The 27,238-nt window shown below is 45.9% G+C and overlaps 1 protein-coding gene across 1 annotated transcript in view; it reads right to left on the bottom strand.

Annotated features, from left to right (window-relative positions):
* The window catches only part of NR1H4 (nuclear receptor subfamily 1 group H member 4), a 75,194-nt gene that overhangs the window by 2,278 nt on the left and 45,678 nt on the right, over positions 1–27,238 (bottom strand). The window contains exons 5-9 of the mRNA XM_064154778.1: positions 21,108–21,241; positions 20,570–20,668; positions 18,362–18,461; positions 15,473–15,619; positions 1,713–1,826 (exon numbers count right to left, since the gene is read on the bottom strand). Coding sequence (XP_064010848.1) covers positions 1,713–1,826; positions 15,473–15,619; positions 18,362–18,461; positions 20,570–20,668; positions 21,108–21,241 — 594 coding nt within the window. The remainder of the gene's footprint in view (positions 1–1,712; positions 1,827–15,472; positions 15,620–18,361; positions 18,462–20,569; positions 20,669–21,107; positions 21,242–27,238) is intronic.

The following is a 27,238-nucleotide window of genomic DNA, read 5'->3' as shown; positions in this document are numbered from 1 at the left end:
TGAAATTTCTTCATTAGCAAAGTCTTATCTTTTTTGTATTCTTCCATTCATATGGAATTAAATGTTCAGGTATTTGGAGAAGGGAAAGAAAAGAATGAGGGCTTTGGTCAGTGCAACGTTTGGTGTAAACAGATTTTCTGAGCCACACTGATTCAATGAGGGATGGAATTGCTGTGCCATTTGCATGGAATGAAACCTCAGTGTCTTGTCTTTTTCCTCCAAGCATCAGGGCTTCTCTTCTTCATTCCTGTGACGTTTTCAGACACTACACAGTTTCTCCTTATTTCCTGAGTAGAGTTGGTTAGTTTGGTGCTGTCAAAGTTTTTAGAGTGGAGGTAATCAGGGCTGAGATTCTGCTGTGCAGGTATTTATGGTCAGTTTTCCACATTTCATAGTTGAGAGGGTAACTTGCGACCGTCCTCCTGCTCTTGGCAGCAGAGGCAGAAAAGGCTGAAGACCTCCATTGCCATTTTGTATTCTATGTTATAGAGTTTCCCAATTTCCCTCCAAAATTATGACATTGCACTGTATAGTGAGAAAATGCCACCTGGGATTTTCTGAGGGAAGAAGACTCTCATACTCAGCCAGGAAGAGATCCCAGTTAGGCTTTTTAAGCAGGGGATTTAGGCACCTTTTGTTTGTTCTCTTTCTTGTCTGCAAACCCAGAAGGTGTGGCAGGACATCTGGAGTTTGGATTTATGTACTTGTTTCCTAGTTTAACAACTGATTATACTGATGTGCTGGTTCGAGGCTAATTGGAATATTTTAGTTGACATTAGAATCATAGAATCACAGAATCAGCCAAGTTGGAAGAGACCTCCAAGATCATCCAGGCCAACCTAGCACCCAGCCCTAGCCAATCCACTAAACCGTGGCACTAAGTGCCTCATCCAGGCTTGTCTTGAACACCTCCAGGGACGGTGACTCCACCACCTCCCTGGGCAGCCCATTCCAATGCCAGTCTCTCTTTTTCTGAAGAAACTCCTCCTGACATCCAGCCTATACCTCCCTCAGCACAACTTGAGACTGTGTCCCCTTCTGTTGCTGGTTGCCTGGAAGAAGAGACTGACCCCTACCTGGGAGCCTCTCTTGGGCAATCTGACTTCTGGGAGGGGTCTTGTGTTTCTGTATTACTTTTAACTTGTGTGTTAGTGTATCTAGTTCTAACTATGAGGAAGGCTGAGGGAGCTGGGGTTGTTTAGCCTAGAGAAGAGGAGGCTCGGGGTGACCTCATTGCTGTCTACAACTACCTGAAGGGACATTGTAGCCAGGTGGGGTTGGTCTCTTCTCCCAGGCAACCAGCAATAGAACAAGGGGACACAGCCTCAAGTTGTGCCAGGGGAGGTCTAGGCTGGATGTTAGGAGGAAGTTGTTGTCAGAGAGAGTGATTGGCATTGGAATGGGCTGCCCAGGGAGGTGGTGGAGTCGCCATCCCTGGAGGTGTTCAGGCAAAGCTTGGATGAGGCACTTAGTGCCATGGTCTAGTGGATTGGCCAGGGCTGGGTGCTAGGTTGGCCTGGATGACCTTGGAGGTCTCTTCCAACCTGGTTGATTCTATGATAAGCACGTATGCTCGCTGGCTCTGTGTAGAATGTAGGTCTTTACAAGTTTCAGGTCACACTCTTCATGTCTTTTTTTCTTTAATGATTATTATTCTTTCTTTTAATTTTTTTTTCAAGCCCAGTAACATTTAATTTTAGCTTAGAAGTTACCTGGAGACAGAATAACTATGGCTGTGAGCAGTGCATACTCTTCTTGCGTCATCTTCAGCTCGCCGATACTTTTGTAGAAGTTAAACATGGGAGTTATGAATTCATCTGAGATACCTGTGAGAGTTAAAAGAAAAGAAACAAAACCAAACCAACAAGTTTTATATATAATATATATATAAATAATTGACATTTATTGCCACAGAGTAATTATTAAATATTTGAAGCTTTGACTGTTGTGGTGGGAGAAGTTTACTGCACAAATAAGTGTGCAGGAACATCCCTGTTTTCCAGATCAGAGTAGAAACTGGCAAGTTCTGGCAATCCTTTTTTCTGTGGTTTTAAAGTCTCCTTTTAAGCAATTCCTTTTGCTCTACAAGGTTGTTCACCTAGCACTTCAGGACAAATCTCATCTGTGTTCCTCTGGCTGCCTGCTGATGATAGAATCATAGAATCAAACAGGTTGGAAGAGACCTCCAAGGTCCTCCAGTCCAACCTAGCACCCAGCTCTATCCAGTCAACCAGACCATGGCACCGAGTGCCTCATCCAGTCTTTTCCACCACCTCCCTGAGCAGCCCATTCCAATGGCAATCACTCTTTCTGCCAACAGCTTCCTCCTAACATCCAGCCTATACTTCCCCTGGCACAACTTGAGACTGTGTCCCCTTGTTCTATTGCTGGTTGCCTGGGAGAAGAGGCCACCCCCCACCTGGCTACAATGTCCCCTCAGGTAGTTGTAGACAGCAATGAGGTCCCCCCTGAGCCTCCTCTTCTCCAAGCTAAACAACCCCAATATTCAAACTGTCTTGTGATTCCAGGATGCAAGCTTTGTGAAACAGTCCCCGTGTTTCCTACACATTAGATGTATGGAAATCTCTCAGGGTGTATGGTTTAAGTCTAGCCTAACTCAACCCTACAGCAAACTGCCTTGGGCAGTTCCTACAGTTACCTCCATAAAGAGACTTAATTGCTCCTTTTATGTAGCCTGAAACTTTAGCTAGATCTAGCATTACCTGTAGTCCAAGACCAACTTGCTTGTGTCTACAACTACTTTCTAGCATAAAATGGTGTATTCTAAAGCATGGAGGCATAAATAATTAAAACCCAGCCCAACTGAAGGGTGGGATCATGTGATTCACCATCAGCAAAACCCTTTGGGGTTATCATGCCAGTGGGGCTTCCTCTTACTGACTTTGTCATCAGATCACAATGTTCTTACTTAGTCTTAATGCACAAATGTTGCTCCATTCTGCTTTTTGGTGTAAAAGAGAAGTAGGTCCTGTGACATCAGGGGTTTATTAATGGTGTGTGAGTCACTCAGAGCAGCCACTGGGCTTTTGGCAGTGAGTGTTTGCCACTCTGATCAGATGGCACCAATGAGGTGTAGACATCCAAACCAATGGCTCTGGAGCAAGAGCCTTTTGGCCCTCCTTGACTGAAAGGATGGCAGACTCCTCTGTTCCCACAGCTGAATGCCATAGGATTTCTTGCCATTCTGATCTTAAGCTGGTCAAAGAGAAGAGCCTTTATATCCCAGGATCACAGATGTCAGGGGTTGGAAGGGACCCAAGAAGATCATCGAGTCCAACCCCCATACATAACCACATGGAAACTGTATGATATAATGCAGAGTGTTGTACACAACACAAAGCTGAAGTCTAGGACTGGTGAGATTTGGAGTGCCTCCAGTAGGGGAAATTCAAAATGAAACTTACAAGGTGGAACTCAAAGAAAGGAAACAAAGTCACTTGACTTAGCTGGGAAACAGACAGTGAGAGCTTACTTCAATCAGTGGAATAGTTATGTATTGCAAGAGTGAAAGTATGGCTTGCAGGGTGTGGTTTATTTTGTGGCTGAGTGATGTGTTCAAACATGTGACATGAGCAGCCTCTGCTCATTTCAGATTACAAGCCACAAATCTTGTTTTTGCAGCAAGTTCAACACTACTGAGGAGAGCCCAACTCAATTAAGCAGCTATATATGATGTGAATCAGCTCATCCTATGGAAATTAGTCACACAGCTAAAGCTTTCTACAAAGCAAAGGACAGTCATAGCATCAGGAGTTCTACAAGGTTTAGGTTGCTGGGCATCAGTATTAACTATTTAGAGTTTTGAACATGTGCTGACTTCTGGGGAACTGCTCCTCTCCCTCAGGCAGTTTTAAATGCCAAAGTTCCTTCCAATATGACAAACCCTTTACTCTGCTCTCCTCAGACCCCACCTGGAGTACTGTGTACATTTCTGGAGCCTTCGACACAAGAAGGACATGGAACTGTTGGAGCCAGTCCAGAGGAAGCTACAAAGATGCTCAGAGGGCTGCAGCAGCGCTGCTATGAGCACAGGCTATGAGAGTTTGGGCTCTGCAGCCTAGAGAAGAGAAGGCTTCCAGGAGACCTTAGAATGGCCTTCCAGTATCTGAAGGGGTCCTACAGAAAGGCTGGGGGGGACTATTGACAAGGTCTTGTAATGACAGGATGAGGAGGAATGGGTTTAAACTGTCAGAGGGGAAATTCAAACTAGATGCTAAGAAGAAGTTGTTTGCAGTGAGGGTGGTGAGACACTGGCACAGGTTGCCCAGGGAGGTTGTGGCTGCTCCCTCCCTGGAGGTGTTCAAGGCCAGGTTGGATGAGGCCTTGAGTGACCTGTTCTAGTGGGAGGTGTCCCTGCTATGGCAAGGGATTGGAATTGGATGATCTTTGAGGTCCCTTCCAACCTAAATCATTCTATGATTCTATAAAGTTCCTTACAATATGTAAGGAACACATACATACAACACACCAAAGAATTCAACTTTGCATGACTAGAAAAAAAGGAGGTGGGGAGGGGTCGTGGAAAAGCCTATCTGAACCCTAAAGCAGGGCAAATGAATTCCTGTCGTGGATGTGAACAGCTCAGCAACGACATGAGAAAGCAGCCAAGACAAAGTGGATATTTTTAGAAGTCTCTGAGCAAGGTATTGTGCCCCTGGGCATGATCATCTTGGCAGCAGACAGGAAGCAGGAGGAAGTGGACTGTGACTAAGACTCCCATCATTTGTTTCTCACAGAGTGTTAGGGGTTGGAAAAGACCTAGAAAGATCATCTAGTCCAGCACCTCTGCCAAAGTAGGATCACCTAGGGCAGACCACACAGGAACGCAGCCAGGTGGATTTTGAAAGGCTCCAGAGAAGCAAACACCACAACCAATGTGGGCAGCTTGTTCCAGTGCTCCAGCATCCTCATGGTGAAGAAGTGTTGAGGTGGAAGCTTACACCTGTTGTTCCTCATCACTGAGCACCACCTTCTCCTATAAATCATTTGGGTTTTTTATTCTCTCCTTTATTTTGTTTTCTTTGTTTGGCATTTTCTTGGCTCAGGTTAGTTTTCAGCTGGATGAATTCATTGTTTTGCTGACCACAAAGCTCCTCTCAAGTCCTATTGTTCAGCATAGCAGGAGTGGGATGAAAATGATGCTGATGAACAGGGTGTGGAATAACTAATTCAGGCCCCCACTGCATGAAGCATGCAGTACAGCAGTCCTCGCCTCAGAAGCTCATAAGCTGGCATTAAGAAAGTGAAGCATGGAAGGGTGAGAATAGATGCAGAAGCAGATGGAATCCTATCAGAGAGCTTTTCTGCATTACTGTACTCCAAACACAGAAATAAAACAAAACAGAAGTGAAAGGAAGTAGAAAGGGTTCTTTCAGCAACACAACTGACTTACTGTGCTTTTACAGAGCTTTGAAATCACAGAATCACAGACTGTTAGAGATTGGAAGGGACCTCCAGAGATCACTGAGACCAACCCCCCTTGCCAAAGGCAGCATCACCTAGGGTAGTCTGCACAGGAATGCAATCAGGTGGGTTTGAAAAGTCTCCAAGAAGGAGAGTCCACAGCCTCTCTGGGCAGCCTGTTCCAGTGCTCTATCACCCTCACTGTAAATTTTCTCCTCATGTTGAGAGGAAACCTTCTATGTTCCACTTTGTAGCTGTTGCTCCTTGTCTTATTGCTGCTGACCACTGAAAAGAGCTTGGCCCCATCCACTTGACACCCACCCCTCAGATATTGATAGACATTGATCAGATCTCATCTCCATCTTCTCTTCTCCAGACTAAACAGCCCCAGGGCTCTTGGTCTCTCTCCATAGGGCAGATGCTCAAGTCCCCCAGTCATCCTCGTGGCTGTCTGCTGGAACACAAAACCTATGAGGAGATACTGAGGGAGCTGGGGTTGTTTAGCCTGCAGAAGAGAAGGCTCAGGGCTGATCTCATTGCTGTCTACAACTACCTGAAGGGAGGCTGTAGCCAGGTGGGGTTGGTCTCTTCTCCCAGGCAAGCAGCAACAGAACAAGGGGACACAGTCTCAAGTTGTGCTGGGGGAGGTCTAGGCTGGACGTTAGGAGGAAGTTGTTGTCAGAGAGAGTGATTGCCATTGGAATGGGCTGCCCAGGGAGGTGGAGTCACCGTCCCTGGAGGTGCTCAAGAAAAGCCTGGCTGGGGCACTTAGTGCCATGGTCTAGACGACTGGATAAGGCTGGGTGATAATTTGGACTGGATGATGTTGGAGGTCTCTTCCAACCTGGCTGATTCTATGATTCTATTCTATGATTCCATGATTCTCTCACCATCAGGTCCCTGTTTCTCTTGAACAGATGTACGTCAGAAGACAATAATGAACAAACCCATGCAAAACTAGCAAGTTTTAAGCCAAGATGCTAGATTTTGTTGTCGTTGTTGTTGCTAGTTTTGCCCTTATCCCATCTGTGCTGGAGTTTCCCTGCTGTGTCATCATCCTGTATGCACGTTGCAGAGACCTCGTTCTACCACAAGAGGGGGCTGTTTTCTAACTCCATTGCACTGCAATTTGGATTTAATAAGCTCCGCTACAAAGCCCCCCAAAAGCATGGGACAGATGCTTTTAGTTCTTGCCCTTTCCCCCCCCCACCCCTTATCTACTTATGATGTTGTCACTTCTATTCTTGTTATCTGAAAAAAGAATTGAAGGGGATTTGGTGCTGATAACTGGAAAGGCTAAAGCAGAAATGCATTGCATGGCTTTTCAAAAGCACTGGTACCAATCATACTCCATAAGTGGGTGGGGGAAAAAAATACTAACCAGATAAAGTTACATTTCTGGCCTCATTGACAAGAGAGAGTTTAGCTCTGTCTAAGCCTCTTTATTCAGATCAGGCAAAGGCTCTGTGCAACACTGCAAAGGTCAGTGTAAGTGCTGCCTGCTGAATTTTCATCAAGGAGGTTCATAGAATCATAGGATGTTATGGGCTGGAAGGGACCCAAAGAGATCATCCAGTCCAACCCCCTGCCAGAGCAGGACAATCCTATCTAACACAGATCACAGAGGAACACATCCAGACAGGCCTTGAAAGGCTCCAGAGAAGGAGACTTCACAACCTCCCTGGGGAGCCTTCCAGTGCTCTGTGACCCTTACAGTCCAGAAGTTCCCCCTTGTGTTGAGGTGGAACCTCTTGTGCTGCAACTTACACCCATTGCTCCTTGTTTCACACAGCATTATGGCAATAAGAGCATTCCCCTCCTTTGCTGTGCATCCTTCAGAATTACTCAGACTTCTGCCTAACCACCAGCCCAACTCTATCACCTGCAGAATAAAGTTGAATTCATTCCATTGATTTCACTATGTTTAGTGCACGACTGGCTGTAAACACCAGCACGGTCAATGGGAGGCAGCAGCTCTACTTGCAGCATTAGAATGGTGCAGATTTAAACCCACGAGCATTATTCATCCAGCATCCCTCACTTCTTGCACAGTTTCATTCTTGTTTGTAGCTTAAAACACTTTAGACTTTGCTTTTGTTAGGGTTTTGTTCCTAAGACTGGATGAGGCACTTAGTGCCATGCTCTAGTTGACTGGCTAGGGCTGGGTGCTAGGTTGGCCTGGATGACCTCAGAGGTCTCTTCCAACCTGGTTGATTCTATGATTCTATGACTCTGATTCTATGATTTCTCTTAGAATCTCAGCTGACTTGCTTTTGTAAGGATTGCAGTTTCAGGCTGTAAATAGTTATCTGGTTAATGTAATCCTGGAATAGATTATTATTTAATGTGATTTTGATGTGATCTCAGTATTGCCATTTTGCTTTTGAGACAGTATTCTCTCTTCTTGTGGCTCCTTGGTGAAACTGAATATATTAATCTATCACAAGAAGAGATCTTGAGCATAAGTACTAATTAACAGCACCTAGCACTGCCTGATTAATATGGATAAAGAGATTAGTTTTTCTTGGTAAACACTGAGGTGCCAGTGGATATGAAGCCAAGCATGTATTAGTAGCTGCTTTATGAAGAAAAATATTAATTACTCCAAAACTAATTATATTTCACAGTGATTCATCTATCAGAACTATAGGCTGGATGTTAGGAGGAAGCTGTTGGCAGAGAGAGTGATTGGTATTGGAATGGGCTGCCCAGGGAGGTGGTGGAGTCACCATCCCTGGAGGTGTTCAAGCAAAGCCTGGATGAGGCACTCAGTGCCATGGTCTGGTTGACTGGACAGGGCTGGGTGCTAGGTTGGCCTAGATGATCTTGGAGGTCTCTTCCAACCTGGTTGATTCTATGATTCTATTCTTTACATGCTGCTTATGAGCTCTCTCTTGTAAGCTATTTTAATGCCCCAGTGGCCCTTTAAACACTGACCAAACTCACCCCAAAAGGAGGAAACGTACAGCCAGTGGAGAAGATACACCAAAGCACATGCCTGTGACCTCTACTTTGTCATCATCCTGTAGATGTTAAATGACCAACTTAAATGAGAAGTTTGCACATGCTCATAGTCATGGACACAGACAGGACAACCCCATCCTCTGAAAAGCCACTGTGAAGCCATCATTGCAAGCAAAGAAATCTTGGTTTACAAAAAGAACCCCAAATCATCAAACAACCACAAACAAATGAAACCTGCAAGGAGGATGCAGATGACTTTGCCACACACCACCCTTTGGTGGTGGATCAAATGCCTGTGGTCAGGAGACAGTGAGGTCTGGCACAAGGCAGCAGCATCTGCACTGTCTCCAGCAGGTTGAGTCTAAATAAGGTTTTGGCCTGAAGAAACACACTTATGCAGAAGAGAAGAGACTGCTCCCCTGACATCTGTTCCTGTTTTCATGGGTATGAATTAACTCTGCAGATATGATTTCAGCACTTTTAACAACTTCATTTGTGATTCAAGAGCACAGCACTGGCTCAGTGTGGTAGACTGCAGAGCACTGTGGTGAACAGGAAAACTCTTTCCTATATTCTGCAATTTAAAGTGGTCCTAGTTTCTAGATGTTTTGGGCAGTGTGTCAGTGTTGGGTCAGGTCACAGGATGGTGAGTGCCTCACAGTATCATCAGGGTTGGAAGAGACCTCACAGATCATCGAGTCCAACCCTTTACCACAGAGCTCAAGGCCAGACCATGGCACCAAGTGCCACGTCCAACCTTGCCTTGAACAGCTCCAGGGACAGCGACTCCACCACCTCCCCGGGCAGCCCATTCCAGTGTCCAATGACTCTCTCAGTGAAGAACTTTCTCCTCACCTCCAGCCTAAATTTCCCTTGGTGTAGCTTGAGGCTGTGTCCTCTTGTTCTGGTGCTGGCCACCTGAGAGAAGAGAGCAACCTCCTCCTGGCCACAACCACCCCTCAGGTAGTTGTAGACAGCAATAAGGTCTCCCCTGAGCCTCCTCTTCTTCAGGCTAACCAATCCCAGCTCCCTCAGCCTCTCCTCGTAGGGCTTCTTCCACCTGGATGAACATGACAGCCCTGGGGAAAAGGACCTTGAGGGGCTTGGTCAACAGCAACTAAAGATGGGCCACTGTATGGCCTGGTGGCCAAGAAGACCACCAGCACCCTGGCTTGGGTCAGCATTGGTATGGCCAGCAGGACCAGGGCAGGGATCATACCCCTGTAATGGGCACTGGTAAGGCCAAAGCTCAGATCCTGGGTTCAGTTTGGGCCACTCACTCCAAGAAAGATGTTGAGGTTCTGGAGTGGGTCCAGAGAAGGGCAACGAACCTGGTGAAATTGTAGATGACAAGTCGTGTGAGGAGCAGCTAAGGGATCTGGGGTTGTTCAGCCTGGAGAAGAGGAGGCTGAGGGCAGACATTCTGTCTCCATACAGAGAGCCATTTGAGGTCAGTCTCTTCATAAAATCATAGAATCACAAAATGTCAGGGGCTGGAAGAGACCTTGAAAACTCATCCAGTCCAACCCCACTGCCAGAGCAGGATCACCTAGACCAGATCACACAGGAATGTGTCCAGGTGGGTTTTGAATATCTCCAGAGGGGGAGACTCCACAACCCTCCTGGGCAGCCTGAAAAAATTCCTCCTGTGTTTAAATGAAACTTCCTATTCCTCAGCTTCCACCCATTGCCCCTTGTCCTGTCATTGGCCATCACCCACCAGAGCCTGGCTCCAGCCTCCTGGCACTCACCCTTCACCCTTTTCCTTCTCCCAAGGAACAAGTGACAAGAGGTAGCAGTCTCAGGTTGTCCCAGAGGAGGTTTAAGTTGAACATGAACAATTTCTTCCCCTTGAGGGTTTTAACAGCCTGGCCCAGGCACCCCAGGGCAGTGGTGGATTCCCCATCCTTGGTGGGGTTTCAAAGCCATGGAGAGGGGGTGGTGAGTGACACAGTTTAGTGACCTGGCAGTGCTTGGTTAGCAGTTAGACTCCACAATCTCAAAGATCTTTACCAGCCCAAACCATTCAGTGCTTCTGTGACCATTTGGAGGGTTAGACACTTCAGACTGTGCAGTGAAGCTCAGTTCATCTTGTTTCCCTGCACAAACTCCAGCACAATGGGGTTATAATCAAAGCCAAAGGCAATGGAAGTGGTTAGGTGTCAAATTTTGCCTTTGGTTGCAGAAGTCTCTTGTCCAAATCCTTGGGAACTTTGTATCCCACATTCAAGAGAAAAAGGTGGCCTTTTGCCAGTGCTTTGAACTGGTGGCTATTTTTTTTTTCCATGGATTTCACTGTACTTCAGCACCTGTAACCCATCCAAGAAGCCAACAATGTATTTCCCAATGTCAAACATCTTGCTGCCAACTGAAAACTTTGGTCCAGATTCATAGAATCAACCAGGTTGGAAGAGACCTCCAACATCATCCAGGCCAACCCAACACCCAGCCCTAGCCAATCAACCAGACCATGGCACTAAGTGCCTCATCCAGGCTTTGCTTGAAGACCTCCAGGGATAGTGACTCCACCACCTCCCTGGGCAGCCCATTCCAATGCCAATCACTCTCTCTGACAACAACTTCCTCCTAACATCCAGCCTAGACCTACCCCAGCACAATTTGAGACTTGTTCTGTTGCTGGTTGTCTGGCAGAAGAGACCAACCCCACCTGGCTACAGCCTCCCTCCAGGTAGTTGTAGACAGCAATGAGCTCTGCCCTGAGCCTCCTCTTCTCCAGGCTGCACACCCCCAGCTCCCTCAGCCTCTCCTCACAGGGCTGTGCTCCAGGCCCCTCACCAGCTTTGTTGCCCTTCTCTGGACACCTTCCAGCACCTCAACATCTCTCTTGAATTGAGGAGCCCAGAACAGGACACAGCACTCAAGGTATGGCCTGACCAGTGCTGAGTACAGGGGCAGAATAACCTCCCTTGTCCTGCTGGCCACACTGCTCCTGAGCCAGGCCAGGATGCCATTGGCTCTCTTGGCCACCTGGGCACACTGCTGGCTCATCTTCAGCCTACTGTCTATAAGTACCTCCAGGTCCCTTTCTTACTGCCTGTTCTCAGCCACTTTGTCCCAAGCCTGTAGTGCTCCTTGGGATTGTTGTGGCCAAAGTGCAGAACCCTGCACTTGGCCTTGTTAAATCTCATCAGATTCTTCTGGCTTTGTCCATTTCAGCTAGCATCTTATTGCCCAATACTGAAATCAGTAGAATTAAAGACTGGAATAAATGTCTGTCTCTTCATGACTCCTAGAAGACAGTATCCTTAGGGAAAAGCAAGCTACAAATGCTCACTGACAAAACAGCATCTCAGCAATGTGTTTTCACAATATTGTGCTGCTTGGTAATGAGGAAAATTTGCTTTCAAACAACAGAAAGAAATTAAGCATTAAATGGCCAGCATGTCAGCAGGTGTCATAGAATGAGTCAGTCAGTCACAATGTGTTGTATGTGTAGTGAAGCATCAAATAAGATGAGGAAGGGGGACAAGCTTTCAGTGACAGGAAAGAAAATGTCTCTGTTTCTCATGAGTTCTCACTGTTCGAGTGAGTAGGAGAGGATTCCAGTCTCAGGAGCAGCTAATGAAAGAATTTCCCTAACACTTTATGGAGGAAGACCATCAGGGAAGCAACAAAGGCAGTCACTGAGATCCAGCAGGACTTGAATAATGTGCTCAAGAAAAATACACCTCATCAGCATGAGAATGGAAAGGAATACTGCCAGTGCTTAAAGGGCATCACCACCAGATCTCTGGCTTCTTTAGCACAGAGAAAAAACATAAATCTCTTCATCAGACTGCTGAAGACATAAATATTAATAGATGAGAGCAGCTTGGAAGTGGACACGATGGCAGGTGCCAGAAATCTGGACAGCTTGTGACTTTTAGGCAGAATCCCTACCTCCCTCTCTGATTTTATGGATAGAGATGTCAAGATTTGACAGTAGGACTTATGTGGCATGCAGGCATTTGTCTGCACTCTACAAAAGTGTGGACAGAGCTTCTGATCAGCAGCAATAATTTATGGCTGATGGCCTGGCAGTGGTTAGGACCTAACAAGGAGCTTCTTCTTCATCATAGAATCATAGAATCAACCAGGTTGGAAGAGACCTCCAAGATCATCCAGTCCAACCTAGCACCCAGCCCTAACCAATCAACCAGACCATGGCACTAAGTGCCTCAGCCAGGCTTTGCTTGAAGTCCCCCAGGGACGGTGCCTCCACCACCTCCCTGGGCAGCCCATTCCAATGGGAAATCACTCTCTCTGTGAAGAACTTCCTCCTAACATCCAGCCTATACCTACCCTGCCACAACTTGAGACTAATCCTTTATCTGCAGGTTTCATTTCTAAACTCTCACTTTACTATCACTGCATTTCCTCTGCTGCTTTCTCTTGTCTTTGCAGGGTGTTTCAGTTGGCTGCTCTTAGTCTTTTGCAGTGAAGTGTGTGTGAAAAAAAAAAGAGGAGAGAAGGTTCAGTAACTGTGCATTCATATGGATTAATTTATCTAAGATCTAATTGTGTCAAAAATTTAGGTTACAATTCAGTTAAAAAACCTCCTCATGAACCTGGTATGGGGCCTGGAACACAAACCCTATGAGGACAGGCTGAGGGAGCTGGGGGTGTGCAGAAGAGGAGGCTCAGGGCAGACCTCATTGCTGTCTACAACTACCTGAAGGGAGGTTGTAGCCAGGTGGGGTTGGTCTCTTCTGCCAGGCAAGCAGCAACAGAACAAGGGGACACAGTCTCAAGTTGTGCCAGGGGAGGTCTAGGCTGGATGTTGTTAGGAAGTTGTTGTCAGAGAGAGTGATTGGCATTGGAATGGGCTGCCCAGGGAGGTGGTGGAGTCACCATCCCTGGAGGTGTTCAAGCAAAGCCTGGATGAGGCACTCATTGCCATGGTCTGGTTGATTGGCTAGGGCTGGGTGCTAGGTTGGCCTGGATGATGTTGGAGGTCTCTTCCAACCTAGCTGATTCTATGATTCTATGAAAGTTGTGTCTATGACAACTGATTACAGCTTCTCTAGCCTTCTTGGCATACTTCTCTGCCTGCAGAACTAGACCAGAAAACATTCGTATCACTCTAGAAGTCACCATTCCCAATCCATCAAACCATAACCTCTTGTAACACATCAAAAGATATAAAAAACTACAAACCATAAGCTTAGAAATTAGTGTGCTAAGCCAAACTAAATACATACCTTCAGCAAGCAAGTTATTCTCAAGTTTCTTACCTCTTTTAAGGATTCCAAATGTAAGTATTGGCCTAATTTTGTATACTTCAATAATACTTTCACATCACTGATTTTTAAGTTTCAGAACTAAGTTCCAGCCTGCTTCTATGACTCATGTTATGATTAAATTTTCTCCTATCTCTTTGCCTTCTGGTCATTAAAAAGAAGGCCAGAAGCCAAACGATATCCAGGAGAGATATAGGCTGGATGTTAGGAGGAAGTTCTTCACAGAGAGAGTGATTGGCATTGGAATGCCAGGGAGGTAGTTTGCCTTTGAATTGCCAGGGAGGTAGTTTGCCTTTGGAATGCCTTTGCTGCCCAGGGAGGTGGTGGAGTCGCTGTCCCTGGAGGTGTTCAAAAAAAGCCTGGATGAGGCACTTAGTGCCATGGTCGAGTTGATTGGACAGGGCTGGGTGGTAGTTTGGATCTTGGAGGTCTCTTCCAACCTGGTTGATTCTATGATGCTATATACATATATGAGTGTGTATAATATTGACAGTCTCTGATTCAGAATTGTTATTACACTAAAATTTTCAATCATAAGTAGCTGGGGGCTGGATGAAGTTTGCTGATCAACACAGGAAGAGGCAAAACCTTTCAGTGTTGCATCTCTGGAGCATAAGAAATAGGAAACAATGCAAACCCCAACTTTTCCTGTTTAAGGAATAAGCATCTCCAGCCCTGTTTGGCCTTTCATAATTATTACTGACTCACAGAATGTCAAGGGATGGAAGGGACCTTGAAAGCTCATCCAGTCCAAGCCCTGTGCCAGAGCAGGATCACCTAGAGCAGATCACACAGGAACACATCCAGGCTGGTTTTGATTATCTCCAGAGAGGGAGACTCCACCACCCCCCAGGGCAGCCTGTTTACACCTAGTACCAGTAGAATTTATCATAGCCACTGGGCTGTTAATGGACTTCCAGCAGCAGGAAACATCTAGAGTAGGGCCATGAAGATGATCAGGAGGCTGAACCACCTTCCCTGTGGGGGCAGGCTGAGAGACCTGGGGCTGTTCAGCCTGAAGGGGAAAAAAAAGGGTCTGGGGAGGCCTTAGAGTACCTGTTGGGGGCCTTCAAGAAAGCTATGGAAGGACTTTTTACAAGGGTTTGTGGTGAAAGGGTGAGCAGGAATGCATTGAAGCTTGGGGGGGATAGATTTAGCCTGGAGATGAGGAAGAAATTTACAGCGAGGATGGTGAGACACTGCAACAGGTTGCCCAGGAAAGCTGTGGATGCCCCTTCCCTGGAGGTGTTCAAGGCTGAACTGGATGAGACCTTAAGCAGCCTGTTCTAATGGAAGGGGTCTCTGCCTGTGGTGAGGGGGTTGGAACTAGATGGTCTTTAACCCTTCCAACTCAACCCCTATTATGCATCTATGACCATGCCATGCCTCTAATTCTTCTCTGCAGCTTGTGCAGTCTGATTTAACATTACCAAGCTGCCCCTAAGCATCGTTGGTTCCTTTCAAGCATCTCCAGCAACATCTTGCAATTTGTTTACTTATTTCTTTCCTTCTTTCTTGGATGGCTTTTGGAGGCATAAATGTGGAATAATTTTAACTGGTGGCATTCCTTCTTCACCACTCTTTCATCCTTATCACTGGAGGGTTTGTTTGATACGGAGTTATTCTCAGTCCTTGCTGTGTATTTATAAATAAACCTTTACCTTCTAACCTTTAGACTCAAGGCTGAGTTAGATTTGTTCTAGGTAATATAAAGAACAACATTCAGATAAAACTTTCAGTGCTAATAAATATTTTTACTAGCTTTCCAAGGGCAAAATACTGCCACAGAAGTGCAGTGGTGTGGTTTGGTTGGGTTTTTTTCCTTCATGGAAGGAGGTACTTACCACTATTGCGAATTCTTTCTTCTAAGAGGACAGTATGGCCTGTAGGAAGCTTCCTGCTGAAGATCTCAGCTGAACGGAGGAACATGGCTTCTACTGCTGAGCCCTTCAGCAAAGCAATCTGATCTTCGTGGTCAAGGGTTTGGAAGCCTGTGGGGATGGGAGAGATAAGTAAGGCAGCAACAGAAAAGTCTTTGCTGCTTTCTGTCTTGAGGTTCTTTCAGGTAAGGAGTAACTTTGGGGTTGATGTCAGTAGGGCTGCAAAGTGCTGTCAAAATTGGAACTTCATAAATGGTTTAAGTTGGAAGGGATGATAAGTATCATCTAATTCCAACCCCCCTACCATGGGCAAGGACACCTTCCCCTAGACCAGCTTGCTCAAGGCCCCATCCAACTTGACCTTGACAGAGATTTGGAGTGAAGTTCATGAGAACTAGCCTTTCATTTCAGTGTTTCTGGAACTTTAAGAGGAATATAATAAACAAAATCTAGTGGCAAAGCATAGCCATAGGAATAGTGTTGCCAGGAGGACAAGGGAGGTTATTCTGCCCCTGTACTCAGCACTGCTCAGGCCACACCTTTGAGTGCTGTGTCCAGTTCTGGGCTCCTCGATTCCAGAGAGATGTTGAGATACTGGAACGTGTCCAGAGAAGGGCAATGAAGCTGGTGAGGGGCCTGGAGCACAGCCCTGTGAGGAGAGGCTGAGGGAGCTGGGGGTGTGCAGCCTGCAGAAGAGGAGGCTCAGGGCAGAGCTCATTGCTGTCTACAACTACCTGAAGGGAGGCTGTAGCCAGGTGGGGTTGGTCTCTTCTGCCAAGCAACCAGCAGCAGAACAAGGGGACACAGTCTCAAGTTGTGCTGGGGGAGGTCTAGGCTGGATGTTGTTAGGAAGTTGTTGTCAGAGAGTGATTGGCATTGGAATGGGCTGCCCAGGGAGATGGTGGACTCTCCATCCCTGGAGATGTTCAAGAAAAGCCTGGATGAGGCACTTAGTGCCATGGTCTAGTGGATTGGCTAGGGCTGGGTGCTAGGTTGGCCTGGGTGATGTTGGAAGTCTCTTCCAACCTGGTTGATTTTATGATTCTGTGATTGTGAGTTAAAAAAATCCTAGTGATAAACTGACATTTTCTGTATCTGTCCATAACACACTGTGCAAGGACCATAAATATTGGTGCCACTAACTAGGGAGAGCTCTTGTTTAAGGCTCACCATTCAGTGGCTGTCCTGATTTTGCTGCAAAGGTATGAATGCAAATGATGCAGAGCCACAGAATCATAGAAGCAGCCAGTTTGGAAATGACCCTCAGGATCACCAAGTCCAACCTTGATCCCTACTCTAGAAGATTCATCTTAAACCATATCCCTAAGCACCACATACAAACCACTCTTAAACACATAGAATCAGCCAGGGTTGGAAGGGACCACAAGGATCATCTAGTTCCAACCCCTCTGCCATGGGCAGGGACACCCTACCCTAGATCAGGCTGGCCAGAGCCCCATCCAGCCTGGCCTTAACACCTAGAATCATAGAATCGACCAGGTTGGAAGAGACCTCCAAGATCATCCAGGCCAGCCTAGCACCCAGCCCTAGCCAGTCAACCAGACCATGGCACTAAGTGCCTCATCCAGGCTTTGCTTGAAGACCTCCAGGAACGGTGCCTCCACCACCTCCCTGGGCAGCCCATTCCAATGCCAATCACTCTCTGTGACAACAACTTCCTAACATCCAGCCTATACCTACTCTGGCACAACTTGAGACTGTGTCCCCTTGTTCTGGCCTCAACCACCTTCCTGGGCAACACATTCCAGTCCCTGACCAGTCTCTCAGTGAAAAACTTTTTCCTAATGTGCAATCTAAACCTACTCAGATTCAGTTTGAGGCCATGCCCCTTGTTCTGTCTCCAATTACCCATGAGAAGGGACCAGCAGCAGCCTCTCCACAACATCCCTGCAGGTATCTGTAGACAGCAGTGAGGTCTCCCCTCAGCCTCCTCTTTTTCAAACTAAGCAGCCCCAGCTCAAGTAAGTGTTAGGTAGTAGTTTAGAAGCAGACTCTTTGCCATTGCAGTGATATATGAAAATAAACCCTGTCTAGTGACAGAGTCCTTTCTCTGAGCACTTTGTCAACAGGCTGTGTGTGTCACATTCGGAGTGGAGAGTTTGAATTATTCAGCACATTATTGCTCTGAGCACAAAGCTCCTTCTCTTTAGAGTGTCTGAAGAATGTGTGTCAGAGGAGGAGGCATTTTTATACAGTCACAGGATCACAGAGTGGTGGGGTTTGGAAGGGACCTTTGGAGATAATCTGATCCAACCCTCCTGCTAAAGTAGGGTCACCTGGAGCAGGTTAACAAGAACAGATCCAGCAAGGCTTTGAAAGTCTCCAGAAGAGAAGACTCCACAACCTTTCCAAGCAGCCTGGTGCAGAAGATTTTCCCCATGCTCAGGTGGAACTTCATGGGTTCCATTTCCTGCCCATTGCCCCTTGTGACTGGCTAGGGCTGGGGGATAGGTTGGACAGGATGATCTTGGAGGTCTCTTCCAACCTGGTTGCTTCTATGATATGTTTGTCTTGTTGCTGGGCAGCACTGATAGGAGCCCAGCCCCATCCTTTTGTCCTCCACCTTTTAGGTATTTATAAGCATTGATAAGGTCCCCTCTCTGAGTCCTCTCTTCTCCAGGACAAAGAATCCCAGATCTCTCAGCCTTTCTTACTCAGAGCGATGCTCCAGTGCCCTCATCATCTTCCTGACCCTTCAGTGGCATCCCTCCCTATCAAACAAGTCTTCTAGATAGAGTCAGGCTACAAAATACACCCAGCAGTTGACAGCTGGCAATGGAAAGGCATTAAGAGTTTGTAGTGACAAGTTCTGCCCTGCCACAGGGGATGTACCTGGGAGTTTTTTGGTGAATTCCACAAGAACCTGCACGTGACTGGTGGCCATTTCTGTCAAGATCAGAAAGTTGCCTTCGGCACTGAATTCCTCATGCAACTGGTAAAAAAGCAAACCAGACAAAACCTGTTAGTGGTTGTTGCCACTTCATGTCTAAGAGCATCAAATACAAGAGTTATCAGACTGGATCGGTTCAGAAGTCCATCTAATGCTATGCTTTGTCCCCAGTGATTGTCAAAACTAGGTGTTTTGTAGGGCAATGTAAGTTGTGATGGTTTGGGTGTTACCTGCCCCCCCCCCCCCCCCCCACTTTGGAAATCACCCAGACTAGACTCAGCCTGCTCTAAAATTGAATGAAGCTTTCTCTTTACAGCTTAGCACAACATACAAGCAGATATTTACAGTATGTACAGTTATAGACAGAAATAGATGAGGTAAAAGGTAATACAGACTCACAACAGCCCCCCCCAGAAACCTGAGTGCCCAGGAGGGGCTCCCAACTGCCCTTCCACCTTCTCTCACCCCTCTACCTTACTCCAGACTTTGCCTTGTGCCCCAAGGAAGAATGGAGGGTTGGCCGGGGGGTTAGGAAGTGGATCAGAGAGACAGAGGGTGAGGTTAGAGAGAAATGCAGCTCAAAGCTCAGGCAATGCCCAAATATAGAATGCCTTATCTATGTTTATACTCTTGTTCTTATACATCACAGCAAGCCTATGAGTGAAGCAGACATCACCATTGTTTTCCTTTCACAGCCTGTGATCTAATCCTTCTCACCAAGACATGCTAGCTAGCTTCAAACTAACACATAAGTAAAAGAAGTAGGCACTGCTCTTTCCTCTGGAACATCTGTCTTACTTTCAGCATCACATCTAGCAGTTAATGATTTAGGCACTTCACAGAATCACAGAAGGTCAGAACCTCAAAAGATCTTCCAGGCCAATCCCCATGACAGAGGAGGATCACCTATAGAAGATAACATCCAGGCAGGTCTCCCTCCAGAGAGGGAGACTCCACAACCCCCCTGGGCAGCCTGTTCAGTGTTCCATCTACTGTGAAACAATTCTTCCTCATGCTCGCATGGAAACTCCTATGCCTTCTGGGGCTAGGATTTCTGTGTACCATAACGTTACCCAAAGCCCTGCTATCCACTACTTTGTTTCCTTTTTTCATGTATTTTTTGCCTTTGACCTCTTCAGCTCCAGGGAAAGGCAACAAAGCTGGAGAGGGGCCTGGAGCACAGCCCTTTGAAGAGAGGCTGAGGGAGCTGGGGGTGTGCAGCCTGCAGAAGAGGAGGCTCAGGGCAGAGCTCACTGCTATCTACAGCTACCTGAAGGGAGGCTGTAGCCAGGTGGGGTTGGTCTCTTCTGCCAGGCAACCAGCAACAGAACAAGGGGACACAGTCTCAAGTTGTGCCATGGAAGGTATGGGCTGGATGTTAGGAGGAAGTTGTTGGCAGAGAGAGTGATTGGCATTGGAATGGGCTGCCCAGGGAGGTAGTGGAGTCTCCATCCCTGGAGGTGTTGAAGCAAAGCCTGGATGAGGCACTTAGTCCCATGGTCTGGTTGACTGGCTAGGGCTGGGTGCTAGGTTAGCCTGGATGATCTTGGAGGTCTCTTCCAACCTGGTTGATTCTATGATTCATAAATTCATTGAAAGTTTTCAGTTGCACAAGATAGTTATGGGTTATTCAGCTCTCACTCTGCCTTGCTTTAAGTTTCCAAAGTTGATGATGACTGCAGAAATAACTTTCTACAGTTGTTTTGGTTTATTTTTAGGGTTGAACATGCCAGTTTTGTAGGGGGGGGGGGGGAAAAGAGAAAACATCTCTCTTCCAAACTCTTTTTCCCCTCCTTTTTCCTTATCTCTCAACTTTTTTTCCCATCCTCCCATGAAAACTGCAAATAATCAAGAGAAAAAATCCAATAGAATTTCTAGAAGGTAGAGAGGAAAAGAAGAGAGATTGAAATAGAAATCCAAACTTGGAAAATATTTGCAGTCAGTATGGAAGAAATATTTTCAAGCTTCCAGGCTGATGTCTTTGCAGAAAGGAAGCTTAGCTACAAGTGGATCTCAAAGTGTGCTGTAAAGCTGTGAGCTTCCACTCCTAGCTTGCTCTACTACTCACCACACCTACTTAGACCAATATTTTCTGCTGTCTAATCCTCTGCTTCATTCTCCACATCTCAAAAGCTAATGCATGTACTTACTAGTTTTTTGGACACTTCCTGTGGTATTTGTTGTTTACTGTAGGAGTCCATGATGTAATCAAGAAGATTCTGCTGCTCTGGGGTGAATTCTACTTTCTCCTATACTGACAAAAACAAAAGCCCATCATGAAATGCAGTCGTAGAAACAATCTAAGATCTCTTTCTTCAGGCAAAAGTCACAGATTTCTGTAGGAGTGTAGAGAGCAGAGGGTGAAGGATGGTTCTAAACTGCATGAGTTTGGGTGGGTTATCATTAGAAACAAAGAAATGTGTAGTGAAGAACTAGGTACGTTTGAGTATCACATCCCCCATATGTGAGATATTTCTGTGATCTACCTGTCACAGGAAAACACCTGATGCATTTTATAGGGGATTTACTGAGTCCTGACTGAAAAAATATTAGGACTACTTTATATTCAAGGTAATCCCTTGACTTGGTGGGAGAGAGGAGTTTTAATTAACCAAGACAGCTCCAGAGGGTTTGCAAATACTCTGTATTCACTTAGCTCAGACATCACTGTTACAAGAACTCTCTTACCCTGTATATTTTAGTTGTAGATGTCACTTGTTTCATGTCATGGCCTTCGTTGTCTTCATTGGCTGTCTGATCTGGGGGCTGTTTCACATTTTTCCTTAGCCTTTTTGACTTGCATTGTATTTCTGTTAACAGACCTAGAACAGAGAACACCACAACAGGCAATCAGATTTCTATAGATGCTTCAGGCAATGGGTATGTAAAGTGTGCCCATGAATGCCCTTGACACTAACAAACCCACTTACCTGTGCAGATCATTTCCTGAAGGTGTCATTATCTTGGGGTGTGAGTTTAATGAGGTATACTAAGTACACACTAATGAGCAGTCTAGACCAGCAGGAACCCATCTGCAGAGCAAAACAGTTGGTTCTGGTGATCCAGCATCCACACAGTGAGCATGTCAGGGGCTTTGCTTTGGACCAGCTCTAATCTGGTCTTAATGGTGGAAACCCCACTGGGAGTATGCTAGTGTGTGCCTTTGGTTTAGTTTCATCCCAGAGAAAACTCCTTCAGCTACTCTGAGAACCAAACCAAAGCACAATAAGTGGGAACAACTGGGAAACTGTCATCAAGAGTGTTCCTTGCTTGGTCCAAACCAGAACTCAAGGCACCCTTGTTCTTAGAGAGAGCGCATTGGATGTCTTCATGTCTCAAAGGAGCATTATGGCTGCAGTGCAGAATCTTCACACAGAAAGTTCCCCCAGGAGAGAGGACTCCAAAGCTTTAACTGTTAGGGTATCACCACATAGATAGATCAACAGCTTACAATTTAGGCTCAGCAGTAACTCAGGCTGCCAAATGTATCTTTAAAATTATCTGTTCAAAAACACTAAGTGTTTGGTCTTGCTGGTTTGCATTTCTTTGTATTAGAGGATGGAGTAAAGCCCTGGGGCTTTAGTACAGGATTTCACTTGGCCCTAACAAAAGGATTTTTAAATTTAAGGGGGGGGGGGGGGGGGGGGAGTGGGGGGGTTGAGGGTTGTTTGTGAGTGTTTGGGCTGGGTTTGTTGTTTTGTTTTGTTTTAACTCTAGACTACATTTCAGTACTTTGAACCAGGCAGCATCCTTGTGTGGATGTCATAAAAAGAAGCAATTTGCTTGTGCTAACAAAAGAGAGGGACAATAGGTGCCCTCTACAACCCGTGGAATAAAGCCAGGATGCACAAATGAGAAACTGCTGAGTATTCATCTAAAAATAAACCTATCAGCACAGGAGATTTTCTCTTTTCTTTCCTTCCTTTCCCTTTCTCTTCCTTTCTTTCCCTCTTTCCTTCTTTCTTTCCCTCTTTCCTTCTTTCTTTCCCTCTTTCCTTCTTTCTTTCCCTCTTTCCTTCTTTTCCCTCTTTCTTTCCTTCCTTCATTCTTTTCCCTCTTTCTTTTCTTTTCCCTCTTTCTTTTCCCTCTTTCTTTCCTTTTCCTTCTTTCCCTCTTTCCTTCTTTCTTTCCTTCCTTCTTTTCTCTCTTTCTTTTCTTTTCCCTCTTTCTTTCCCTTCTTTCTTTCCCTTTCCCTCTTCCTTTCCCTCTTTCTTGTCCTTTCCCTCTTTCCCTCTTTCTTTCCCTCTTTCTTGTCCTTTCCCTCTTTCTTTCCCTCTTTCTTTTCTTTTCCCTCTTTCTTTCCCTCTTTCTTTTCTTTTCCCTCTTTCTTTCCCTTTCCCTCTTTCTTTTCTTTTCCCTCTGTCTTTTCTCTCTTTCTTTCTCTTTCTCCTTTCTTCCTTTCTTCCTTCCTTTCTTTTCTTCCTTTCCCTTCTTCCTTTCCTACCTTTGTTTCTTTCCTTAATTTAGTTTTTGAGCTTCTTTCAAGGAACCTTCCCATTCTTTGCCTTTGAAAATGCAGAGCAGGCAAAGAGGCTCATCCTTTGAGTATATGATGGTAAAGGAAGATACCATGAAAACAGTGAATGTCATTGGGAATGTTTTTAATTTCCTGTTTAAGCACTATATAAAATAACCCACCTGAACCACTGAGAGAAGAGGAAATTTACATGATTAAAATAAGACCTGCAAAGAATACCTTGAAAGGGGGGGAATAGCAATGATGGAGATAATGATTGGTACCGAGCCATGTAATTTCTGCTGCTGCACAGCATCGCAGCTTTCTTTCCCCTAAATTATTCAGTGCATCCTTGGGTGGCATTAATGGACTTGCACTGCTTTCTACCAGTTTAGCAACTGCTCTATTACCTCCTAGAGAAAATTTGGTTTACATCTGCCTTAAACAGTAAAACCTTTTAATTGGTTTTTCTTTAACCCTTCATGCTTCCTGCTGCTGAGTAGCACCTTGACATCTTTTAGGCTGGAGGTTAGCGAGTAGCACCTTGACATCTTTTAGGCTGGAGGTGAGTGAGTAGCACCTTGACATCTTTTAGGCTGGAGGTGAGTGAGTAGCACCTTGACATCTTTTAGGCTGGAGGTGAGTGAGAAGCACCTTGACATCTTTTAGGCTGGAGGTGAGTGAGTAGCACCTTGACATCTTTTAGGCTGGAGGTTACTGAGAAGCACCTTGACATCTTTTAGGCTGGAGGTGAGTAAGTAGCACCTTGACATCTTTTAGGCTGGAGGTGAGTGAGTAGCACCTTGACATCTTTTAGGCTGGAGGTTAGCGAGTAGCACCTTAACATCTTTTAGGCTAGAGGTTAGTAAGTAGCACCTTGACATCTTTTAGGCTGGAGGTGAGTGAGTAGCACCTTGACATCTTTTAGGCTGGAGGTTAGCGAGTAGCACCTTGACATCTTTTAGGCTGGAGGTTACTGAGAAGCACCTTGATATCTTTTAGGCTGGAAGTTAGTGAGAAGCACCTTGACATCTTTTAGGCTGGAGGTGAGTGAGTAGCACCTTGATATCTTTTAGGCTGGAGGTTAGGAAGAAGCTCTTCACAGAAAGAGTGATTGGCGTTGGAATGGGCTGCTTGGGGAGGTGGTGGAGTCCCTGGAGGTGTTTAATAGGAGGCTGGATGGGGCACTTAGTGCCATGGTTTAGTTAATTAAAGGCTGCTAGTTTGGACTGGATGATCTTGAAGATTTTTTCTAGTCTGGTTAATTCTGTGCTTCTGAGATCTTATTCTGGCTCTGAGTTAGCTTGGAAACTCGTGAGAGAGACAAGAATTTGTTTTTTGTACCCTAGACACAGCTAGGTTTCAACTGGGAGTAAATAGATGTTACCTTCCTGGAAGAGTGGCAGTACCTAGGTCTTCCCTAGCTAAGCCTCTTACAGAATCACAGAATGTCAGGGACTGAAAAGGACCTAGAAAGTTCATCCAGTCCAACCCCCCTGCAGAGCAGGATCACCTATACCAGATCACACAGGAACACATCCAGGTGGATTTTGACTACCCCTAGAGAGGGAGACTCCACAATTCCCCATGGGAGCCTGTTCCAGTGCTTTGCCACCCTCACAGTCAAAAAATTCCTCCTCAGGTTTACATGAAATTTCCCCCCCACCAAACTTGTAGTTTGTATCAAAATGACAGCGAGTGACTGAAATAAAGGCTTAGGAATTGTGATCTGCCTGTGGTTTGTCTATAAAGGGGCAGGAGCAGTTTTGCTGAGTAACCATGCCATAAATATTTATAAGATTTCACCTCCTGTTCAGAGATGGAGGGAAAAAAAGCAGCAAAACCCCAGACCCTGCAATTGCAACCCTACAAAATGAGTAAGCGAAACAAAGTTCAAGGTAACCTTTTATTTCCCAAGCGACTTTACTTTCTCAAATAAAGGCTCTAGAGTACTAGAAGCTTCATGTTTTACTGTCCTGGACTGCCTTGAACTAAAAGCAATTATGCAGCACACTCCTACTTAGAAGCCATTAAACAGCACCTTGCCAAACATCCTCATTGCAGTGCATTAGGGCACAGTGATGGTTAAGTCATGAGCGCCGCGAGATACGCTGGGTTTCCATTGCAGAGACAGGGTCGGATGGCAGTGCCACTCACTGGCTTTTCTTTCACATCTGCCACTCTGTGAACATGATAGGCCAGTTTAAAAGTTTCATGGGGGCCCAGGTAGTATTATTTACACTGACCTAGTTTTAGAGGCTTCTTTTGCTGATGGGTTGGTTTTCTGCTGTACTGAGTCACTTAGGCTATTTTGAACCCTCCACGTTTCAGAACGATGGAGCTGGGATTGACACCAGAGGGGAGTTACTTTCTCCACTGGGTTGATCAGAGGGCTGGAGCAGCTCTGCTATGACAGACTGAAAGAGTTGGGGCTGTTCAGTTTGGAGAAGAGGAGGCTCCCAGGTGATCTTATTGTAGCCTTTCAGTATCTGAAGGGGGGCTACAAAAAAGCTGGGGAGGGACTTTTCAGGCTATCAGGGAGTGACAGGACTGGGGGGAATGGAGCGAAACTGGAGGTGAGGAGATTCAGGCTGGACATGAGGAGGAATATCTTCACCATGAGAGTGGTGAGAGGCTGGAATGGGTTGCCCAGGGAGATGATTGAGGTGATTAAAGCCAGGCTGGCTAAGGCTGTGGGCAGCCAGCTCTAGGGTAGGGTGTCCCTGCCCATGGCAAGGGGGTTGGAACTAGATGATCCTTGCTGCCCCTTCCAGCCCTGACTGATTCTATGAGTCTCCTGACATTTAGGGAGACACATGGGTGCTGTCACCACAGTGGTAGTGTCTGCTCATATATTTATGTATCCACAAGAATATGTCATATCTCCAGATCTTTGTAGCCTGTTCAATTTGCAGAATGAAAGACTAATTACATTATGCCAGCAAACACATCCCAAATATTGATGGAGCTTATTGTTTCTCCCAAAGCCAACAGTTACTATAGCATCTTCTGATCAGATAGAGGGATAGAAATATATTAAAAATTCCAAGTAGATTAATTTCCTGCATGAACCTAAATTGGTTTCACACATGTGTATGCTAAAACAATCAGAGCCACCAAGAAAAAGAAATTGTAGCCTCATTTGTGGAAGGCAGAGGAACAAATGTTTGCAGACCAAGGGCAAGCTTGCAAAAATAATGGATTGGCCAAAATTTTACTCTAAATGGAGTTTTAAATCTGTGAAATTCTGAATAGAATATTTGGCATTGGAATGGGCTGCCCAGGGTGGAGTCACCATCCCTGGAGGTGTTCAAGAAAAGACTGGATGAGGCACTTGGTGCCATGGTCTAGTTGACTGGATAGGGCTGGGTGCTAGGTTGGACTGGATGATCTTAGAGGTCTCTTCCAACCTAGCTGGTTCTATGATTCTTTCATATGAAACATTATTGAAGTCCATCATTGTAGAATTGTTTCAGTTGGAAAAAACCTCCAAGATCATTGACTCCTATCACCAACCTAAAATCATCATGGCCATTAACATCCCAAAGTGCCATGTCCACGTGTTCCTTGAACACCTCCAGCTTCGTTTCTGGAAGTGATTCTACCTGTGTGCCGATATGCAAGGCAGTAAAATCTATAGTGCAACGAGAGGAGCTAATATGGCCATAAAAAAGGGCAAGCCCTTAGCAGGCTGTGCCTGATTGCTGGGTGAGGTCTGGGAACATATGCTTAACAAGTCCACAGAAACTTCCTGCTAGCAGCAATCCTTCTCTTCAAAATGGCATAGTTTGAATGCCAAAATTTGCAGTGAGCTGGCAAGAGCTTAACAAGAAAGCCCCAGGAGAACTAGCAAAGGGAAGCACAAAAACTTCTTCCACAACAGGCAAAGCTCTTCACTCCCAGAGAGTCTTCCATAGACTCACTTCCATGACTGCTTTCCCTGCCCGCTCAAGCAGACCAATGGCTGTCACCTAGCACAGGACAGTCCTTTCTTCCCCAGCCCTTACACCCTCATCTCCCTGACCACCAAGTAAATCCCATGGCTTTTAAGTGCATTTTGTCTCTTTTAAGAGGACTTTTTGTGTCTTTTAAGAGTACTTGATGCACAGCATCATCAGGGTTGGAAGAGACCTCACAGATCATCATGTCCAACCCTTTACCACAGAGCTCAAGGCCAGACCATGGCACCAAGTGCCACGTCCAATCCTGCCTTGAACAGCTCCAGGGACGGCGACTCCACCACCTCCCCGGGCAGCCCATTCCAGTGTCCAATGACTCTCTCAGGGAAGAACTTTCTCCTCACCTCCAGCCTAAATCTCCCCTGGAACAGCCTGAGGCTGTGTCCTCTTGTTCTGGTGCTGGC

This window comes from Pogoniulus pusillus, chromosome 15, assembly GCF_015220805.1.
Source record: "Pogoniulus pusillus isolate bPogPus1 chromosome 15, bPogPus1.pri, whole genome shotgun sequence".
In the NCBI taxonomy this organism is placed as follows: Eukaryota; Metazoa; Chordata; class Aves; order Piciformes; family Lybiidae; genus Pogoniulus; species Pogoniulus pusillus.
This window is presented reverse-complemented; position numbering and strand designations above follow the sequence as displayed.